This window comes from Oenanthe melanoleuca, chromosome 5, assembly GCF_029582105.1.
Source record: "Oenanthe melanoleuca isolate GR-GAL-2019-014 chromosome 5, OMel1.0, whole genome shotgun sequence".
Classification (NCBI taxonomy): domain Eukaryota; kingdom Metazoa; phylum Chordata; class Aves; order Passeriformes; family Muscicapidae; genus Oenanthe; species Oenanthe melanoleuca.
Window position 1 is genome coordinate 58,208,329 of NC_079339.1, and position 18,332 is coordinate 58,226,660.

General features: G+C 48.4%; 1 protein-coding gene across 1 annotated transcript; it reads left to right on the forward strand.

The window, feature by feature from the left end:
- Positions 1-1,315: 1,315 nt before the first annotated feature.
- On the forward strand, positions 1,316-17,428 carry FERMT2 (FERM domain containing kindlin 2; the record flags this gene model as incomplete). The annotated part of the gene is made up of 13 exons (XM_056493328.1): positions 1,316-1,358; positions 1,746-1,971; positions 2,453-2,555; positions 2,955-3,062; positions 4,854-4,988; positions 6,537-6,586; positions 8,332-8,456; positions 9,801-9,907; positions 10,222-10,443; positions 12,677-12,697; positions 13,100-13,224; positions 14,203-14,344; positions 16,038-17,428. Coding segments are annotated over 13 exons (1,581 nt in total), but the record flags the coding sequence as incomplete, so codon positions are not given.
- Between the last annotated feature and the right edge of the window lie 904 nt (positions 17,429-18,332).

The following is an 18,332-nucleotide window of genomic DNA, read 5'->3' on the forward strand; positions in this document are numbered from 1 at the left end:
TCACAGGACCCCAAATAATTCATCCAGCCTGGGATACCAGCAAAACAAGCAGGAGCATTAAAAGCATCCTTGTTTGGTTGTTTTCACTGGGATTATCCACCCTGACAGGCAGTTTAGAATCAGGTTTGCAATTATTTGGAGTTTCTTAGCCATTATGTTGACTGTCACTGACATTGATGCTGCTGATTCACATTGTTCTTCTTGCTCCTTGAGATGAAAAATGAGGGGAGGGTTTTTCCATTGGTTTGGTCTTGGATTTTTCCAGTCTAGTTGAGTTTTCTGTCATGAGGGTGTGAGGATGGTTTGGAGCAAGGAGCTGGAGCATGGCCCAAGGTGGTGGCTCAGGGCAGCAGCAGGAGGTGGCACAAAAGGTCTCATTTGTGGCATCTCAGCTCTGTCACCATCTCCAACACCCTCAGCAGAGCTCTGGGAGGGAGAGCTGAACTGCAGGCTTATGATTTAGGAAGGACACAGCCCTTCCCCAAAACCCAGGGTGGTGTTGGACCTTCTGGTTCTGGTGGCAGATCTGTGCCCAGCAGTGATGCTGGGTGAGCTCCTTGCAGTGCAATTCCTGGCTGCTTGATCCTCCCTTATTCTGAAAATTGGGTTTATATAAAAACTCAGTGTCCCTGTGAGGTGAAGAGGGGCTGTTTCATTGGATGGTTTGGGATGGAAGGGACTTGAAAGGGACTTAAAGCACTTCTCACTCCACCCCCTGCCATGGGCAGGGACACCTTCCAGGTTGTCCAAGCCCCATCCAAGCTCTCCTTGAACACTTCCAGGGATGGGGCAGCCACAACCTCTCTGTTAAGCTCTCAGCTACTTTGAGCTATGAGATACTGAGCTGGATTTGGTTATTTTTCCTCTTCAAATGAATAATTTTAAAATGTTTGGGTGTTTTTATGTCTGTTTTGAGTCGGTACGAGCTGCAAAGCTTCAAAAGCTGGGGAGTAACACGTGCTTTGGGATCAGTTTGGCACCACATCTCACCACTCAGCACATTAATCCTCAGTTTGTGTGGCCACCTCAGCACCACTCAGCACATTAATCCTGAGTTTGTGTGGCCACCTCAGCAAGCTTTTCCATTTGGGAATGCCACATTTCCATGCCCGGCTGTCCTCATAACGTGAATAAAATAACAGGAAGTCACTTCAGCTGCTTTGCTGCCACCAGCGCTGCTGCAAGCTCCATTAGGGTGGTTCAACCTCACCTGTGCTGTTCTGCCCTCTTCCAAAAATGCTCATTTTTGGCTTCTGTCCTTCTCCTGCTCTCCAGGTGACTTTCTCTCTCCTTCTCACTTCCCTCCTTTCTTTCCCTCTCTATAGGCACCGATATTCTTTACATCGGCCCCGTCAAAGGTGAGCTCCACCTCAATAGGACTTTTGCCCTCTGCCTCTGGTCTCTTTGGCTGCACCCTTAGTTTATTTTCCTGCTCCTCTAAAACTTTTGACTTCCAAAAATCTTTAAGCAACAGGTAAAACCGGTAAGTCGGGGGCCACTCACATCCCAGGTGCCACAGAAACTCAGGGGGCAGGAGCTTCCCAGTGTGGGAGCCCTGAGTCTTGGGCTGGAATTTTGCTCTTGGAGGAGAGCAGAGAGAGAGGATGTTTTCATGGGAGAGCGAGCAGCACAGCGTTTACCCGTTGAGAAAAGACAAAGAGGGAAGGTTTTCCATCTGCTGGCTCCGGGAGCAGGCAGGGCTTGTCCCTCAGCTAATTCCCACCTTTTATTCCCCTCACTGGTAGGAAATATCTATTCAAGCCCAGGACTCTATAGCAAAACGATGACGCCGACCTACGACGCCCACGACGGCAGCCCCCTGTCCCCCACGTCCGCCTGGTTCGGCGACAGCGCCCTGTCCGAGGGCAACCCGGGCATCCTGGCCGTGAGCCAGCCCCTCACCTCCCCGGAGTCCCTAGCCAAAATGTACAAGCCCCAGACGCTGCTCGATAAGGCCAAAATCAACCAAGGGTGAGTGCAGGAGTTGAGGATTTGGGGGTTTTCCTGCTGGTTTTTTTGTCGCAGTGCGCTCAGAGTTGCTTGTAATAACCACAGTGACTCCTTAAGAGTGAGAAGTGAAGGAAGCACTTTATTAAAAAACCAAACCACCTTTATAGAGTGGTTCACAAGTCTCAAGCAGGACAGTAGTTCATTGGACAATAGGAGAAAACACCTCCTGTCACTTACAATATGAAACTGTTTCTCAGTCAACACCAGGTGTTAATCTCTGTTTATTGATTCCTTTCTGTTTAGCAGAAAGTTATCATCCTGGGAAAGGCTCAGGCCAGAGCTGAGAAACTGCCTTAGCCTGGGAAAAAGCTTCCCAGCCTGAGAAAAAGAACTCAGAACCTGACAAAGGCCTGGCAAACTCTGCCTGGCCTTCAGTGTTTAATGGTGTTCTGGGCTGTGCTGGAGCATTCCCTGTGTGTTATCCCATGTTGGCAATCTGCAGGTGGCTGGACTCATCCCGATCCCTCATGGAGCAGGAGGTGAAGGAAAATGAGGCATTGCTACTCCGGTTCAAGTACTACAGCTTTTTTGACCTGAATCCAAAGGTACAGAGCTCCTGGTTCCACTTGCATTTTGAAATTTCCATCCTTTGCAGCGAAGGATGCCTGGATCTCTAACGTGCTGTTGTGTTGGTAAATCTCCCAAAGGATTTGGATGTTTGAAGATTGGTTGTGCAGGCATCAAATCCAGGATTTGTGCTCCTGTATACACCAGGGGTTTTAGGTGTTGCTGGAGGTGCTTAAAGAGTTCTTAAAGCCACTTCTTGTCAGTGGCAGAGGATTTTCAGTCTCAGATCACAGAATCCCAGAATAGTTTGGGTTGGAATGGGCCTTACAGACCATCTCATTCCAGCCCCTGCTGTGGGCAGGGACAGTTTCCAGTGGCTGGGGTGGTGTGTGTTGAGCTGGGCTCTGGATTTGCAAGCATCCCACCTTTCTGTGCAGTACGACGCCATCAGGATCAACCAGCTGTACGAGCAGTCCAAGTGGGCAATCCTGCTGGAGGAGATCGAGTGCACAGAGGAGGAGATGATGATGTTTGCAGCACTGCAGGTGAGGGACCAGCCCCAGACACCCCTGGGTTGGGTTAGACTTGATTTTGTTTGCAGACTTCTGTGCTTATTAATCTGATAAATGAAATTATGGAATCCCAGAATGGTTTGGGTTGGAAGAGACCACAACTCCCTTCCACTATCCCAGGGTGTTCCAGCCTGGTCTTGGACACTTCCAGTGATGGGGCAGCCACAGCTTCTCTGGGCAGCCTGTGCATCCCCATCCTCACAGCCAAGAATTCCTTCCCAAGATCCCACCTAAACCATCCCTTCTTCAGTTTAAAATTGTTTTTTTAAGCCTCACCTTGTCTCTGGTGGGAGCTTGGCCTTCTCATGCTGGTAGAAGTTGGATCATTTCCCATCTCCAGATCCTCACTTGAGTTTATGAGGTAATTTAAATATTTGCCACTGATTGTCCCTCATGAAAAAGAACTTGACCTGCTTCTACCAAACATGTTTATATCTGTCTTAACTTTTAGTTCTGTCCTTCTTAACCCATCCCTTACAAACACGAGGTTACTGAACTGTGCCTTTCTGGCTCTCTGCCCCCAAACCAGCTGGGGATAATCTGTGGCTTTCCCAGAACTATTTATTTATCTGGTTTATGAAATACTCAGTGTGATTTGGCATAAATGCTCTACCTGCTATTGACTTCCATGAGGGGCATGGCAGGCATTTGTTCCGTGTGGTCTGGCACACCTTGGAGCTGTAGGATGCAGAAATATCCCCCTCAGGAGCAGGGCTGCCTGCTCCAAGGGCTCCTCCCAGGAAAAAAAAAGACAGGAAAGTAGAAATATAATGACTCAGTTTACATCCAAGTGCTCCAGAGTGGGTTGGGCACAATCCTTCCTGTGAGATTTTATGGATGTTTTGGTTTTCTGAGATGAAAACAGATACAAAGACACAGAATCCTACAATGGTTTGGGTTGGAATGGGATTTAAAGGTTATCTTGTTCCACCCCCTGCCATGGGCAGGGACAATTCCACTATCCCAGGTTGTTCCAGCCCCATCCAGCCTGGCCTTGGGCACTTCCAGGGATGGGGGATCTTACAAATAATCCATAAACACCTGGTGGGAGGCAGGAAAGGGGTGCACAGAGGTGCCCAGTGTCAGGAGCAGAGGCCATGGAACACAGGAGGGTCCCTGTGCACATCAGGAAGCACCTTCAGACCAGGAGGGTGAGTGAGCACTGGCACAGTCTGCCCAGAGAGGCTGGGGATGTCCATCCCTGGAGCTACTCCTAAGCCAGGTGGACGTGGTCCTGGACAGTGGGACCAGTGACCTCCAGAGGTCCCTTCCTGTTGGAGTCAGTGAGTCAGAGGTCTCTCTGAAGAATTTAGAGAGACCCCTGACTCACTGACTCCAACATCCCCCCCTCCTCTTAGAACTGTAAAGATTCCCTTAAGAGACTTACTGATCATCTCTCAAATGCATGGAGAAAACAGGCACCATGATTAGCACCAAAAATCTTTTTCATCCATGATGCTGAATTCTGATTCACTAAACAAACCATCCAAACTGTGACATTCTGAGACTCATATCACTGACTCCAACACCTTCTAACCTCAGCCTGATGGAAAGAGCAGCTCTGCCCTGCTCTCTGTCCAGAGATCTCCTGCAGGGATCAATGCCTGGAGACTCCTTGGACTGGAACCATCCATTCCTGACCCAGCAAACCCTCCTAATATTTGCTGGCTTCTGCTCCTGCTGTCCCAAGAGTGACAGCTTGGGAATCCATGGGATCTTGGGCTCCCAGGAGCATCCAGGTGTGACCCTGGCCTTGCCTTGCAGTACCACATCAACAAGCTGTCCATCATGTCCTCTGAAAACCACCTGAACCACAGTGACAAGGACGTGGACGAGGTGGACGCCGCGCTCTCGGACCTGGAAATCACCTTGGAAGGTGGCAAGACATCAACCATCCTGGTAGGGGCTGCAGGGAATTTTTTACAGACATCCAACATCATTTATTTCCTGATTTTTTTCTTCTAATTCTGATGAGAAAGTTGCCCACACCCCGAAAATATTTTCTTTAAAATGCAGGGATTTTAGATACCAAGGGATAGTTGTAGAAAGAGGGAACCCCGGGCAGCATCTGGAAAAGTCTTGGAGGAGCCAGGATTTTACTGATCCCCCCTGCACCAAGCCACCCTCCTGATGAAATAATGGAAAATTAAATGGAAATTAAGTTGTTTTTTATCCTCACTACTGACTTGCCCAAATAACTGAGTTTTCCACGTTGAGGTTCCTCTTCCACTGTTTCTAATTCACATTTTACAGCACCTAAAGCAGCTGCTGGATTTTCAGAACTAATTTAGGCTTATGAAACCCTATTTTTATTAGACTGGATTTTAGCCTAGGTCTGTATTTCAAAGCATTTGGGTTTTTTTTTCTTGATATGCTGTTTTAACACTGGTTTTCCACCTTTAAAAATATAAAGCCTGAAAATTAAAGTGCATTAAAAGGACTCAGTCCTGTCAGCCTTGGCCCAGCACAGCTTTTCCAGGCATTTTGCACATTTAAACCATCTATTTCCAACCCTAAAATCTCTGAAATTTTCCACTTTTACACTTCATATAATTTTTTAAGTGTTTATGACGGGTCTTTTTGTGGCTTTAGTTGCTTTACTGGCATTGACAACAGCAGAGCTTTGCAGTATAAACCAGAAACAACAACAAATTTTTATCACCAAGACATATTTTCTAATTCCTTTTGCAAAAGCAGATTTGAAACACATCAGTGAGGAGCAGTCCCTGCCAGACAGGAGTGAGGAGGACAATGATTCATCCAAAAAAACCCATCCCTTTCCGTAGGGCTTTGTAGCAGGAGCCATTTCCAGCTGCATTCGAGTAATTGAATAGGGATAATGGGCAATTACTGGATTGTTTGTTTAGATTCTGCATTTTTTTCCCTGTGGTATCTGTAAACAGTTTCTCATTACAGACTGAAAGTAAACTGTCCTGCTACTGGAAGCTCCTGGAGCAATCCTCCCTTTCCCTGCCCCTTGAAATTTTTTTTTTTACTTCCAGCTTCTGGGAATTGTAAATAACACCCTGGTGCAAAAAAAAAAAAAAGAGAATTTAAACTCAATATTTAAAAATTTTTGGGTGGGGGAAAAATCTTTCTAGGCTTGGAAAACCCTTCCCCAGTCAGTTCTCCCTGAGGTGCCTCTTCCCCTTTTGTTTGGAGCATCAGGAATAAGTGAAGGGAGGAGAAAATTCCCAGTGCAGCCATTGCTGCTGTGGGAATTGGGAATTGGCTCCAGCAGCAGCAGGAATTCCTCAAAGGAAAACCAAACCTTGTCCTTTCAGAGCAGCAGAGCTGGATTTTTCACTGCTCACTTCTCCTGGGCCTTTCTCAGGGCAGATTCCCAGCCCCTGAGCCCTGCTGGTGCTGCTGGCTCCCTCCCCTGCTCCACATCCCCTCCCCCTGATCCCAGTGCTCTGAGTGAATGGGACAATCTTTGATTTCCAGGGTGACATCACCTCCATCCCCGAGCTGGCTGACTACATTAAAGTCTTCAAGTAAGTGCTGATGGGAAGAGCTGCTTGTGGAACTGGTAATGGCTGTGAATAATTAATGGTTCTGCCTCTTCATTTCCCTTTTTTTTTTACCTCTCAGCCTTAATATTCAAAATATTCAATACTTAAGTTGATTGGTTCTTAAATAAAAAATTCAAGGTGCATCCCATAGCCAGCAGTGTGTGCTGGGATGTTTCTTTAACACATTTAAATGCCCAGGAAAGAACAAACCATCCTAAAACCTCCCTCAAAGACTTCTCCTGGTCTGCAGGAGGCTGGAGGAATTCTGTCCAGCTGGGATCCCTGTCTCTCCATGCCAAAAGGAGCAGGTTAAGTTGACTCTGCCCCTCTCCCAGCCTGCTCAGGATTTAGTTTTGTTTTTTTTTTTAGCTTGCTTTGACTCAGTTGGTGGTTCATGGAAAGAGGGAACAGCAGCCTCTGGACTTGGAGGAACATTTTTGGCAGCCATGACCTTCTTTTGCAATTTATTGCCTGCTGCAGTGAAAGTTCTGGAAGCTGGAAACACTGATGGGATTTCACAGCAGAGCTGTAGGATAGTGGGGGGGGAAAAAAAGCTGCAGACAGTGAAGTAGCTCTGGAACAAGCCTTTATTTTATGAATTGTTTGGTTCTGGAGGCAGAACCTGGCACTCTGTGCTCTGAAAACTCCTTCTGCCTCTCCAGAGGTGATTAACAAGATCTCTGCCTCTGTCTGGGCTTGTGGTCTGGCTTAATTGGGGCAAAGTTTCCAGGCTGTGCCCAGCCCCTCAGTGGGTGTTTCTTCCCTCCCTTGAACAAACAAACAAACAAGAAACTTGTTCTTCCCTTGATCTGCTGATTTGCCAATCAAATTAGGCACCACTCTGGGAGCTAATTGCCTGCAAATTGGAGCAGCCAGAAGCTGCTGGTTCCTCTCTCAGTGCAAGCCCTAAACCCTGGGGTTGGGCTTTGAGGCTGTCAGATTGAACACAGAATTCAGTTTGCTCCTAAAAATGGGGCTCAGGTGGTATTTTAGTGCCAGAAATCCAGTGGTGCAATGTTTGGAGCTGTCCCAGTTTTGGTTGTGCCTCTTGTCACACTTCAGCTGGGGAGCAGAATTAGTGGAGCAGTGCATGTGCCTTGTATTCCACATATTTAATTCCTGTAAATGTATCCCAGTATGTGCCTGGTGTGGCTGGAGAGATTTGGAATGGTTCTCTCTCCCCTGCCAGCCAGGTTACTGCCCTGGCCAGCTAAAATCATAGAATTCCAGAGTGTTATGGGTTGAGATTGACTTTAAAGATCATCCTGTTCCAACCCTCTGCCATGGGCAGGGACACCTCCCACTATCCCAGGCTGCTCCAAGCCCTGTCCAACCTGACCCTGGACACTTCACAGCTTCTCTGAGCACCCTGTGAGGGCCTCCTCATCCTCACAGAGAGGATTTCTTCCTAATATCCCATCTAAACAACTCTCAGCAGCTGTTTCTGAGATGAAAATATAAGAAATGCATGAGAGGCTGCAGATCCAGCCTTAGAATAAGGTTTAGAAATCAGGAAAAGTTAAAATACTCTTGCCCCAAATTATCTCCCTGGGATTGAAGAATCCAAACTTAGAATTGGAGCTCAACTCTGACTGAGCCCCTAGGGAGGGAATAACCTGACAGCAGCTTGCCAGGGCTGAAATTTGGAGAAAATGCTGAGGTTTCCTGGGGAGCAGCTTGTTTTAGGAGCTCAGAGCAAGTGAGATGTCCCTCCACATGTCCTGCAGGCCCAAGAAGCTGACATTGAAAGGCTACAAGCCCTACTGGTGCACCTTCAAAGATACCTCCATCTCCTGCTACAAAAGCAAAGAGGAATCCAACGGGACTCCTGCTCACCAGATGAACCTGAGAGGTAAGAGAAGCACAGGGGTGGGATAAAAAAGCTGCTTTTTATTCCAGGAATAGGCTGCTCCTCCTGCATCTTGTTTTCCCACTGCTTTATCACCTCAGAATTCCATCCCAGGGTTGGGTAAAGGTGTGTAAAGGAATGAGGTTTGATATGGTGGCACAGGCTTGGATTTCTGAGTGTGATTATGTGGGATCCCATGGGGAAGCACCACCAGCCCCTCAATAGCTTGGGAAGAGAGCTGGGAAAACCACAGAATTGTTTGGGTTGGAGGGAACCTTCCAAACCTTGTTCCAACCTTCCACCTGCCCTTCTTCTTTTTTGTCACCTATCCAGAGGATTGCACTGACTCCCACAGCAAAAACTGGAAAGAACAGAAACATTTTCTTCCTCTGCTGCCTTTATTTCTCCTCCTCTCCCTGCTGCTGGTTGGGAGCAGCCTCACTCAAGAGCTGAAATTCCTGCAGTGGCTGCCTGTCCTTATGTCAAGTGAAACATTCCTGCTCCATCAGCCACAGAGCTGCTGTGAGCTCGTTGTTCTCCCCATGGAGGCAGGAGCAGGGGGGATGCCAGGTGACCTCAGGCTGCTGTGGGAGCAAGGCCTGGCCCCCAGGACCTTTCTGGAAGCTTTTGACAAATTTGCTGTGACAGCACTTCCCAGAAATCTGGGAGGCAGCCGTGAGCGGCGCCGTGGCTGAGTGGGTTCATCACCCCTGTGTTTGCACAACCACTTGGAATTCTCTCCAGGCACCAGGAGCAAGATCCTCACACCTCACTGCTGGCTGCAGCAGCCAGAGCATGGACTCCCTGCATGGTTTGGGTTGGAAGGGGTTTCAAAGCCCATCCAGTCCCACCTCGCTCCCACGGGCAGGGACACCTTCCATGGTCCAAGCCCCACCCAGCCTGGCCTGAAACACCTCATGGCATCCCATCATTCATAAATAACATCGAGGGTGAGAGTCAATACCCATCCAGTCACCTTTTCCAGTCCTTTCATGAAGATTTTGGGGTGTTTGCCAAGCACTGGATCTATTTCTGATTCCAGGCAGGATCCAGGAGTTCTGTGGGTGCACGTTCGCTTTGGCTTCATTGCTTTCAAATCAGGTCTTGCTTTTCTCCCTGGTTTCCTGGCACTTGGAAAAGGGGACATCTGACACAGGATTTTTTTCTGTGCTGTGTGGAGTGTTCATCCCATCAGAGATGTGGGACAAACCTTTAGCAGCACTGAGGTGCCACCAGAGACCCTTGAGTCAGGGAGCTTTGTCTTTCTTCTCCTATTTTCACTTTCTTTGCCACTTTTTAAACCATAACTCCTCACACCCCTCCTAAACACCATCTCCCTCATTGCAGGATGTGAAGTTACCCCTGATGTGAACATCTCTGGTCAGAAGTTCAACATCAAACTCCTGATTCCTGTGGCAGAGGGGATGAACGAGATTTGGCTGCGCTGCGACAACGTAAGTTCATCTCTGGGACTGGCCACCTCTCTGCCCTTTGCCCACCATCCTGCTCAGGTGCTGTTCTTTTAAAAACAAATAGAAAATGCTCTCACCTGTCTGATCTCAGCATTCCAAATGTGCTCCAAGTCACCTGTGAGTTTGGAGCAGAAAATCAGCCTTGGTTTTGTCCTGTGGTTTCTGGCCACACATTGGTTTCTGCCTTTGTGCATGTTGGAGTCTCCTGAGGCTGGGAGGGGAATGAGGGGTGTTTTTTGAGGGGTCTGGTGGTCCCCCAGGCTGTGACAGAGCTGTGTCCCTGTCTTGGGGGGCAGGAGACACAGTATGCCAGCTGGATGGCCGCCTGCCGCCTGGCCTCCAAGGGCAAGACCATGGCCGACAGCTCCTACGGCATGGAAGTGCAGAACATCCTGTCCTTCCTGAAAATGCAGCATTTGAACCCAGACCCACAGCTGATCCCAGAGCAGATTAACACTGACATCAACCCCGAGTGCCTGGTCTCCCCTCGCTACCTGAAGAAGTACAAGAACAAGCAGGTGGGCGCTGCTGGTTGGGGGCTGGTGGTTAACACGGCGTGGTTTGGATGGTTTGGATGGTTTGGATGTCCTCACTCACTGGGATGCACGTGGGTACTAAAATGAGGTGGGACTGAAGGGTGTGGTTTGGATCCAGCACCTGGGGATGGCACCCAGCACCGGGATTTTGCTATGCACTGTGTGAAATGCACGGACACCTTCAATTGGAAATACATTTGAAATCGGTTGGTGTTTATTTTAAACACATCCTGGGAATGGTTTGGCCCCTGCTGATAATGGTTTGGTCCCAGCTGCCCCATCTCTGCCCGGTGCTGGGGTTAAAACCCCTTCCCCTGCACAGAATCCATGGAGAAGCCCTGGGATCAGCGGAGTTGCAGTTGCTTGCAGTGCTTTATCCACACTTGGCTGTTACACAGTTTGCATATTTCTCTCTCTGCTTTTCCACTGCTTCCAAATGCCAGTCCTTGGAACATTGCTTTGGTTTTGAGTTGCTGTGACTCGTGCTTGAACTCCATCCACGCTCCATCCGATCCCTGCCTGACAGGGCTGAACTGTTCAGCACTGGGAATAAATGCAGTATTCTCTCAAAGAGAATTATATGTCAGAACTGCAGTGAAAATAAGGAAAGCATTGCTCTGTGGCCTTTTGGTGACTTAAATCCTTCAGGCTGCTGGCTGGGGCTGGATATGATTTCTCCAAGCCCAGAAGAAGGCTGCAAGTCAGAGAAGCCGGAGAAATATAACTTTTTATTGGCACAGCACGATGATTTCCTGGCAGTGGAGTTATATTTTATATAGCCCTTATTATTCTCCTGAATAAGCCTTTATATCCACTTGGATGGAGGAGAGGCTGCATAAATATGCTATTTTAACCTACATATATAGATACATATATTTATATGTATAAAATACTTTCTAGGTTTCCAGTAAAACAGAGGCACCTGGAAAAATATTAGCTTGGAAAACTTGCTTACTGTGCAGGTATCCTGGTTATGGAAATAAAATCCATGGAATTGTGGGGATGGGGATGATCCCAGTCAGGACATGGCCATGGTGTGGACACCAGGGCCCTCAGAGGCATCAGCTAAGCAGTAGATTTAGGATTTAGGATTTTCCTTGGTGGCCAGAGGCAAAGCTTGGAGCAGCAGAGGATGTTTGCTGGGAGGAATGAGGGATGGAGGCTGCAGGAATGTCAGGAATTCGACCGCAAGGGTCCTTCCATGGCCCCGGCACAGGGCAGGAGGAGGAGGAGGGGGAGGAGCTGTGCAGCCCACGGAGCTGCTGGAATGGGAATTGATTTATGGAACCTCTGGGTCCTCACCAGCCCCAAACCCTCTGGGGTGATTTTTGTCTCTACGTGCAGCAGTGTAGGGTTGGTAGGTTGGGATTGGAAGCACCAAATCCTAAATGAAAACAAACAAAGACCGACCCAAAATAAGGATTTTCAGAGCTCACAGGTGCCCTGCCAGAGTTTGGTGTCAGAGCCAGCAAGGGCAGACACATCCCTGGGAAGTGCAGCTGATGTTCTCTTCATCTGCTTGTTATCCCAAACAGCATCCCAATCATTTATCCACATATCCCAAACAGAATGATCTGCTGAGCTCAGAGTGAGCTCATGAGTTTTCCCAGCCAGAGTGGCCTTGAGTTTGTGCAGAGACGTGGAGAGGAAAGTGAGGACATGAACCCACCTCTGAACAGACAGCTTCACCCTCCCCTTCAGCCCCAGCAGGACAGAATGTCCTGAGTGAGAAGGGATCCACAAGGATAAGAGTTCAGCTCCTGTCCCTGCACCAAACATTTCCACCCTGGTGTCCAAACTCTCCTGGAGCTCTGGCAGCCTCAGGAATGTCACCATTCCCTGGGGAGCCTGGGCACTGCCCAGCACCCTCTGGGGGAGGAACCTTTCCCTGAAATCCATCCTAAACCATCTCAGGACCAAAACCATCTCTCCACAAGGCCAGGGCCCAGCTGGGAACACTCCAGTGCTCCAGCAGGGCTGGCATGAGCGGCAAATCTCTGCTCACTTGTCCCTGCTCACATTCCCTTTGGCTGCTTTTCCACCTAAGGAATTGTGCATGTGGTTTGTTTTGGTTTGTTTTTTTCTTTTTGCTTGGACTTTGGTTTGCAGTTAATTTACACTTTTTCTTTGCTTTATTGCCATATTTCTGATTGCTTTTTTTTCTTTCTGCCTCCTTTTCTTTTGGTTTTTTTTCATTTCGCCTTGCCATCTTCAGCCAGGCTATGTAAGAGACTTGGTAAGTGACAGCAACAATAAAATTAAGATAAACTTAAAATAAACTTAATCTAGAACCCCTTTGGTTTAGAGAGCAGCGGTGAAAACACTAACAAAACCTGCGCCCTCCCCATGACACTCGGGCCCTGGTTGGTTTTTATAACAGTCCCCAGTGATTTGTGGGGTGAAACTGGAAACCCCACACCAGAAATTTGCCTTGTTGTTCACTCACATCCTTAAATTTCCCAAGAGCATGAGTGGCTCTTTGCCTCCAGACTGCTCTGATCTATATGTGCTTTCCTGTATCTGGAGATGGGAAGCTCCAGTGGGCTCTGGGCAGCGGGAGCTGAAATGAAGCTCAGGGGAGGAACTGCTGACTGTGGGCGCTCGGGTCCCGTGCCTGACCCCGCTGTGCCGCCCGCAGATCACGGCGCGCATCCTGGAGGCTCACCAGAACGTGGCCCAGATGAGCCTCATCGAGGCCAAGATGCGCTTTATCCAAGCCTGGCAGTCGCTGCCCGAGTTCGGCATCACGCACTTCAACGCCAGGTGGGCAGGGCTGGGCTGGGCTGGGGGAGTTTCCTTAATGGGTACAGGGAGTAGTTAAATATCCTGGAATCATTGGGGATGGGTTGGGTTGGGTTGGGTTTGTTTGAGTTGGGTTCAGTTGGATTTAGTTGGGTTGGGTTGGCTTGGCTTGTCTTGGCTTGGATTATTTGGGTTGGATTTAGTTGGGTTGGATTGGGTTGAGTTGGATTTGGTTGGGTTGGCTTGGTTTGGATTATTTGGGTTGGATTGGGTTGGGTTGGATTTAGTTGGGTTGGATTGGGTTGAGTTGGATTTGGTTGAGTTGGCTTGGCTTGGATTATTTGGGTTGGATTGGGTTGGGATGAGTTTTATTTGGTTTAGTTGTGTTGGATTGGATTGGGTGAGTTGAGTTGGATTTGGTTTGGTTGCATTGGATTGTGTTGGCTTGGATTATTTGGGTGTGATTTAGTTGTGTTGGATTGTGTTGGATTATTTGGGTTGGATTTAGTTGGGTTGGGATGGGTTGAGTTGTGTTGGATTAGGTTGGATTAGGTTGGATTGGGTTTGGTTGAGTTGGATTGTGTTGGCTTGGATTATTTGGGTTAGATTGGGTTGGATTAGGTTGGGGTAGGTTGAGTTGTGTTGGATTGGGTTGGGTTGGATTTGGTTTGGTTGCATTGGATTGGGTTGGGTTTAGTTGGGTTGGGTTGGGTTGTGTTTGGTTGGATTGGGTTGGATTGGGTTGGATTTGTTTAGGTTGGGTTGGGTTGGGTTGGATTGGATTGGGTTGGATTGGGTTGGCTTGGATTGGAAGATCCTCTCACTCCACCCCCTGCCATGGGGAAGGACATCCCTGTGCACGCCCTTGGCTGGGGAAGTTGCTCTGCAGCTGAAATTAAAAACATGATCTGCACTGATTTATAAAAATGCTTTTCCAGGTAAACTCAGCTGCTGGGTTCACGTGTGTCACAGGCTTGTTTCTGTCCATCCCTCTGGCAGGTTCCAGGGTGGGAAGAAGGATGAGCTGATCGGCATCGCCTACAACCGGCTGATCCGCATGGACGCCGGCACCGGCGACGCCGTCAAGACCTGGCGCTTCAGCAACATGAAACAGTGGAACGTGAACTGGGAGATCAAAATGGTGAGATGGTGTCTGACCCCATCCTGTCCCCCTGCTGCTGTCACTGAGACAGGCACTGCTCCCAGAGTCCTGGAATCCCAAAGGGTTTGGCTTGGAAGGGGCCTTAAAGCTCATCTCGGTCCAGCCTGGCCTTGGACACTGCCAGGGATCCAGGGGCAGCCACAGCTGCTCTGGGCACCCTCCCCACCCTCATAGCCAAGAATTCCCAATTCCCACTATCCCATCCATCCCTGCCTCTGGCACTGAAGCCATTCCCTGTGTCCTGTCCCTCCATCCCTTGTCCCAAGTCCCTCTCCAGCTTTCCTGGAGCCCCTTTAGGCCCTGGTGGAGTTGTGTGTGACCCTTAAGTAAAAATCCTGAATCTTTCTCTCCTGTAGCCAGGAATTATTTTCTCCATTCTCTGAACCCCACACAATTAAATGAAGTGAAACCTTAGCAGTGATGCTTGGGCTCCATCCTAACCCATAACACAAATACACAGAACCTTATCCATAGTAAAACTCCTTTCATTTGCTGCAAAACTCAGACTTTCATATAAATAGCAAAAAAAAAAAAAAAAAATAAAAAAACCTGAGTAGTTACCTCCCCAGGCTCTGAGATGGGCTTTTCCCCTGCTGTTACATTTGGATGCACAAATTTATGGGCTCCTTTTTTGGCAGAACATACAATTAATATTGCCAGGGATACATGAGGGCTGTTCTCCTGCAGTTTGCAGCTCATTAAGAGTTGCTGGAAAAATTACTCTGCTTCCCCCTCTGTCTCAGAGTCATTGTTTTGACTCAGTTGCAAGCCCTGATATCCCAATTATCCAGCTTGGGAATCCCCATCCCTCCTGCAGAGCTGTCAGCGATGGGGGAACAAAAAGAGAACAAGCATCAATAAATGAATGGTTTGTTCAAAACTCCAAAATGAGATCCCCCAGCCCCCAAGAGTATTTCTGCGGCAAAATTCAACTTAGAAAACCAGGGAGAAGTGGAAACAAAGCCCAGACTTGAACAGGTCTGTGCCCAATCCCCATTTCTCTGGAAGCAGGGAAAGTGTGGCCATGTGCTCACCATGGAGAGGTGGAAAGACACTGGGGGATTGTTCCTGAGTCATGGGGGAATACAAGGGGTAATGGTAATTTAAATAAAAAAATGAATGGATAAATAAATAGAAAACAATAAAAAGGCAATAAAAGGTATCTAAATATTTGAATAAGACTCATAGGATATTTAAAGGGGGAAGGAACTCATAAGGATCCTTAAGGTCAAATCACTATTCACAGAATCCTGGAATGGTTTGGGTTGGGAGGCACCTTAAAGATCAACTCCCACCCCACTGCCAGGGCAGGGACACTTCCCACTGTCCCAGCTGCTCCAAGCCCTACCCAGCCTGGCCTTGGGCACTGCCAGGGATCCAGGGGCAGCCACAGCTGCTCTGGGAATTCCATCCCACTATCCCATCCACCCTGCCCTCTGCCAGTGAAGCCATTCCCTGTGTCCTGTCCCTCCATCCCTTGTCCCCAGTCCCTCTCCGGGGTAACATTCCCATTTCCCAGAGCAGAGGGGCTCCAGCCTCCAGGCTCACTCCTACACTGGCACCACAGAATTTTGCTGAGGCATTAGAAAATCACCTGAACAGCTGGAAAACCACCCAGGAGAGCAGGGAGGAGGGGCAGCAGTTCCGGGGGACTGAGGCGCTGTGCCCGCAGGTGACGGTGGAGTTCGCGGACGAGGTGCGCGTGTCGTTCATCTGCACCGAGGTGGATTGCAAGGTGGTGCACGAGTTCATCGGGGGCTACATCTTCCTGTCCACACGGGCCAAGGACCAGAACGAGAGCCTGGACGAGGAGATGTTCTACAAACTGACCAGTGGCTGGGTGTGAGCCCTGCCAGCCTCACCCTGCAGGAGCCCCCAGGCCATATTCATGTCTAACTTTCCAAAGCTGTCCTTTGAGATAATGCTGCTTAATAAAGTAAGCTTGAAATGTATCTTCTTTTTTTTTTTTTTTTTAAATAATAATTGGATTTTTTTTGTCTGTTTTTTGTTTTGGTTTTTGTTGTTGGTTTTTTTTTTTTTTTTTTTTATTACCAGACCAGTTAATCTGTGTGCACTAATGAGCACTTCTGTTAATTTGCTATAACCAGACTGTGTCTGGGCAGGGTGACGGTGACCCACAGATCCAGACTCCAATGGGCAGATCAGGATAAAGATTTAACTGACTTTAAAAAGCCAATTTTTGAAGAGAACTCTAAGCCATCTTCTTGTAAAGCCATCCAGGGCTAAGCTATATGAAGTCTATTTATCATGTTTAGTGCATGAGTGTTTTATTTCCTTTTTTTTTGTGTTTTTATTCTGTACATTTGACCTGTTTGAAGTCGTCCTGCTCCCAAGCAGAGCTGCCATCTCTCCTCTCACACTACACAGGACTCTGAAGGTGCCTGACATGACTTTGAGGATAGTTTTGTGTGGCCTCAAAGATGATCTTCTGTTAATCTGTTATAGCTTGGTTTTATTTGTTTAATTTGCCTTTTGATAATCATTTATATTGTCTTTTTTTTTTTTAATTTTATTTGTACACCATATTGTATTATGACACTTTTAGTATTCACCAGCATAGTCACTGTTCTGCCTCTGATATGCAAATTTTTTTCATTACGATATGAAGTAAAAGGTTTATGAAGTAAAGGTTTTTGTGTAACTAATGTAAAAAAACACAAATTTTATAAAGTTGTACAGTTTTTGTAACTAGTCTCACAAGCCAGCTAGGATATTGCATAGGTCAGCAGTAACTGTAGGATGTCTGCAAGGGGTACGGGGACAAACCAAGGAACCAAAACCCCCAAAAATTACAATTTCAGTCCAGTAAATTTGATCTAAGTTAAAGGGGATTCCAGAGCTGTGCCACAACACCCTCATAGCTGATCCCTGGGGCCAGGCCTGCCAGGTTCATTAAGCCATTCCCACATTAATGCTAACGAGGAGGGATCCCGTGCCCACCCAATGCCAAGGAATAACCAGTGTTGTGTTCCTGTAGTCTGTGCTATCAAGACTATGTTCAAATACATTTTATTTTAAATAAAAGTCAAATCTTTTATTTAACATTCAGCTGCCACTCCTGGTTTTTGGGGTCTAACTGGGCTATGGAAAGGCCATAATCAAGTCCTGTAGGATGGAGCCATCCCATGCAAGCCTTGGGCTCCTTATCCCAAATTTGCTGGAACAAATGCCACCAAAAAGTTACAAAATTCTGGGATGGTTTGAGTTGCAAGGGACCTTAAAGCTCATCTTATTCCACCCCCTGCCATGGCAGGGACACCTTCCACTGTTCCAGGTTGCTCCAAGTCTATCCAATCTGGCCTTGGACACTTCCAGAGATCCAGGGGCAGCCACAGCTGCTCTGGGGATTCAATCTCAGCCCCTCCCCACCCTCCCAGCCAGAATTCCCAATTCCCACTATCCCATCCATCCCTGCCCTCTGGCAGTGAAGCCATTCCCTGTGTCCTGTCCCTCCATCCCTTGTCCCCAATCCCTCTCCAGCTCTCCTGGAGCCCTTTGGTCCCCTGTAGGTCCCATTCCCTGGCCAGGCAGTGGGAGCAGCCCAGGGAATCAGGGAATTGCAGGATCTAAGCCAACCCACATCCACAAAGCTTTCACATCCCTCAGTGACTCCACTGCTACCCTGGGCCCTGTTCCAGTGCCTGCCCATCCTTTCCATCAAGGAATTCCCCCGGATACCCACATGGCACAAATCCATCTCCCCATTTCTGCACCCATCTTTCACACCACCTGCCCCAGGACTGGCTGCACCCTTGCTCCATAAAACCCAGGATAAGGGATGGCCTGGTGGGGCTGGGTGAATCCTCCCACTCCAGCAGGGAGGAGCAGAGCCCAGGACGTGCCAGGGATGTTCCCAACCCCGCCCCACGCCCCGGGGCTCCTTCTTCGGGGTGCAGCAAGCCCGGGCAGCTCGGAGCCACGCGAGCGGAGCAGGCAGCACCAGCAT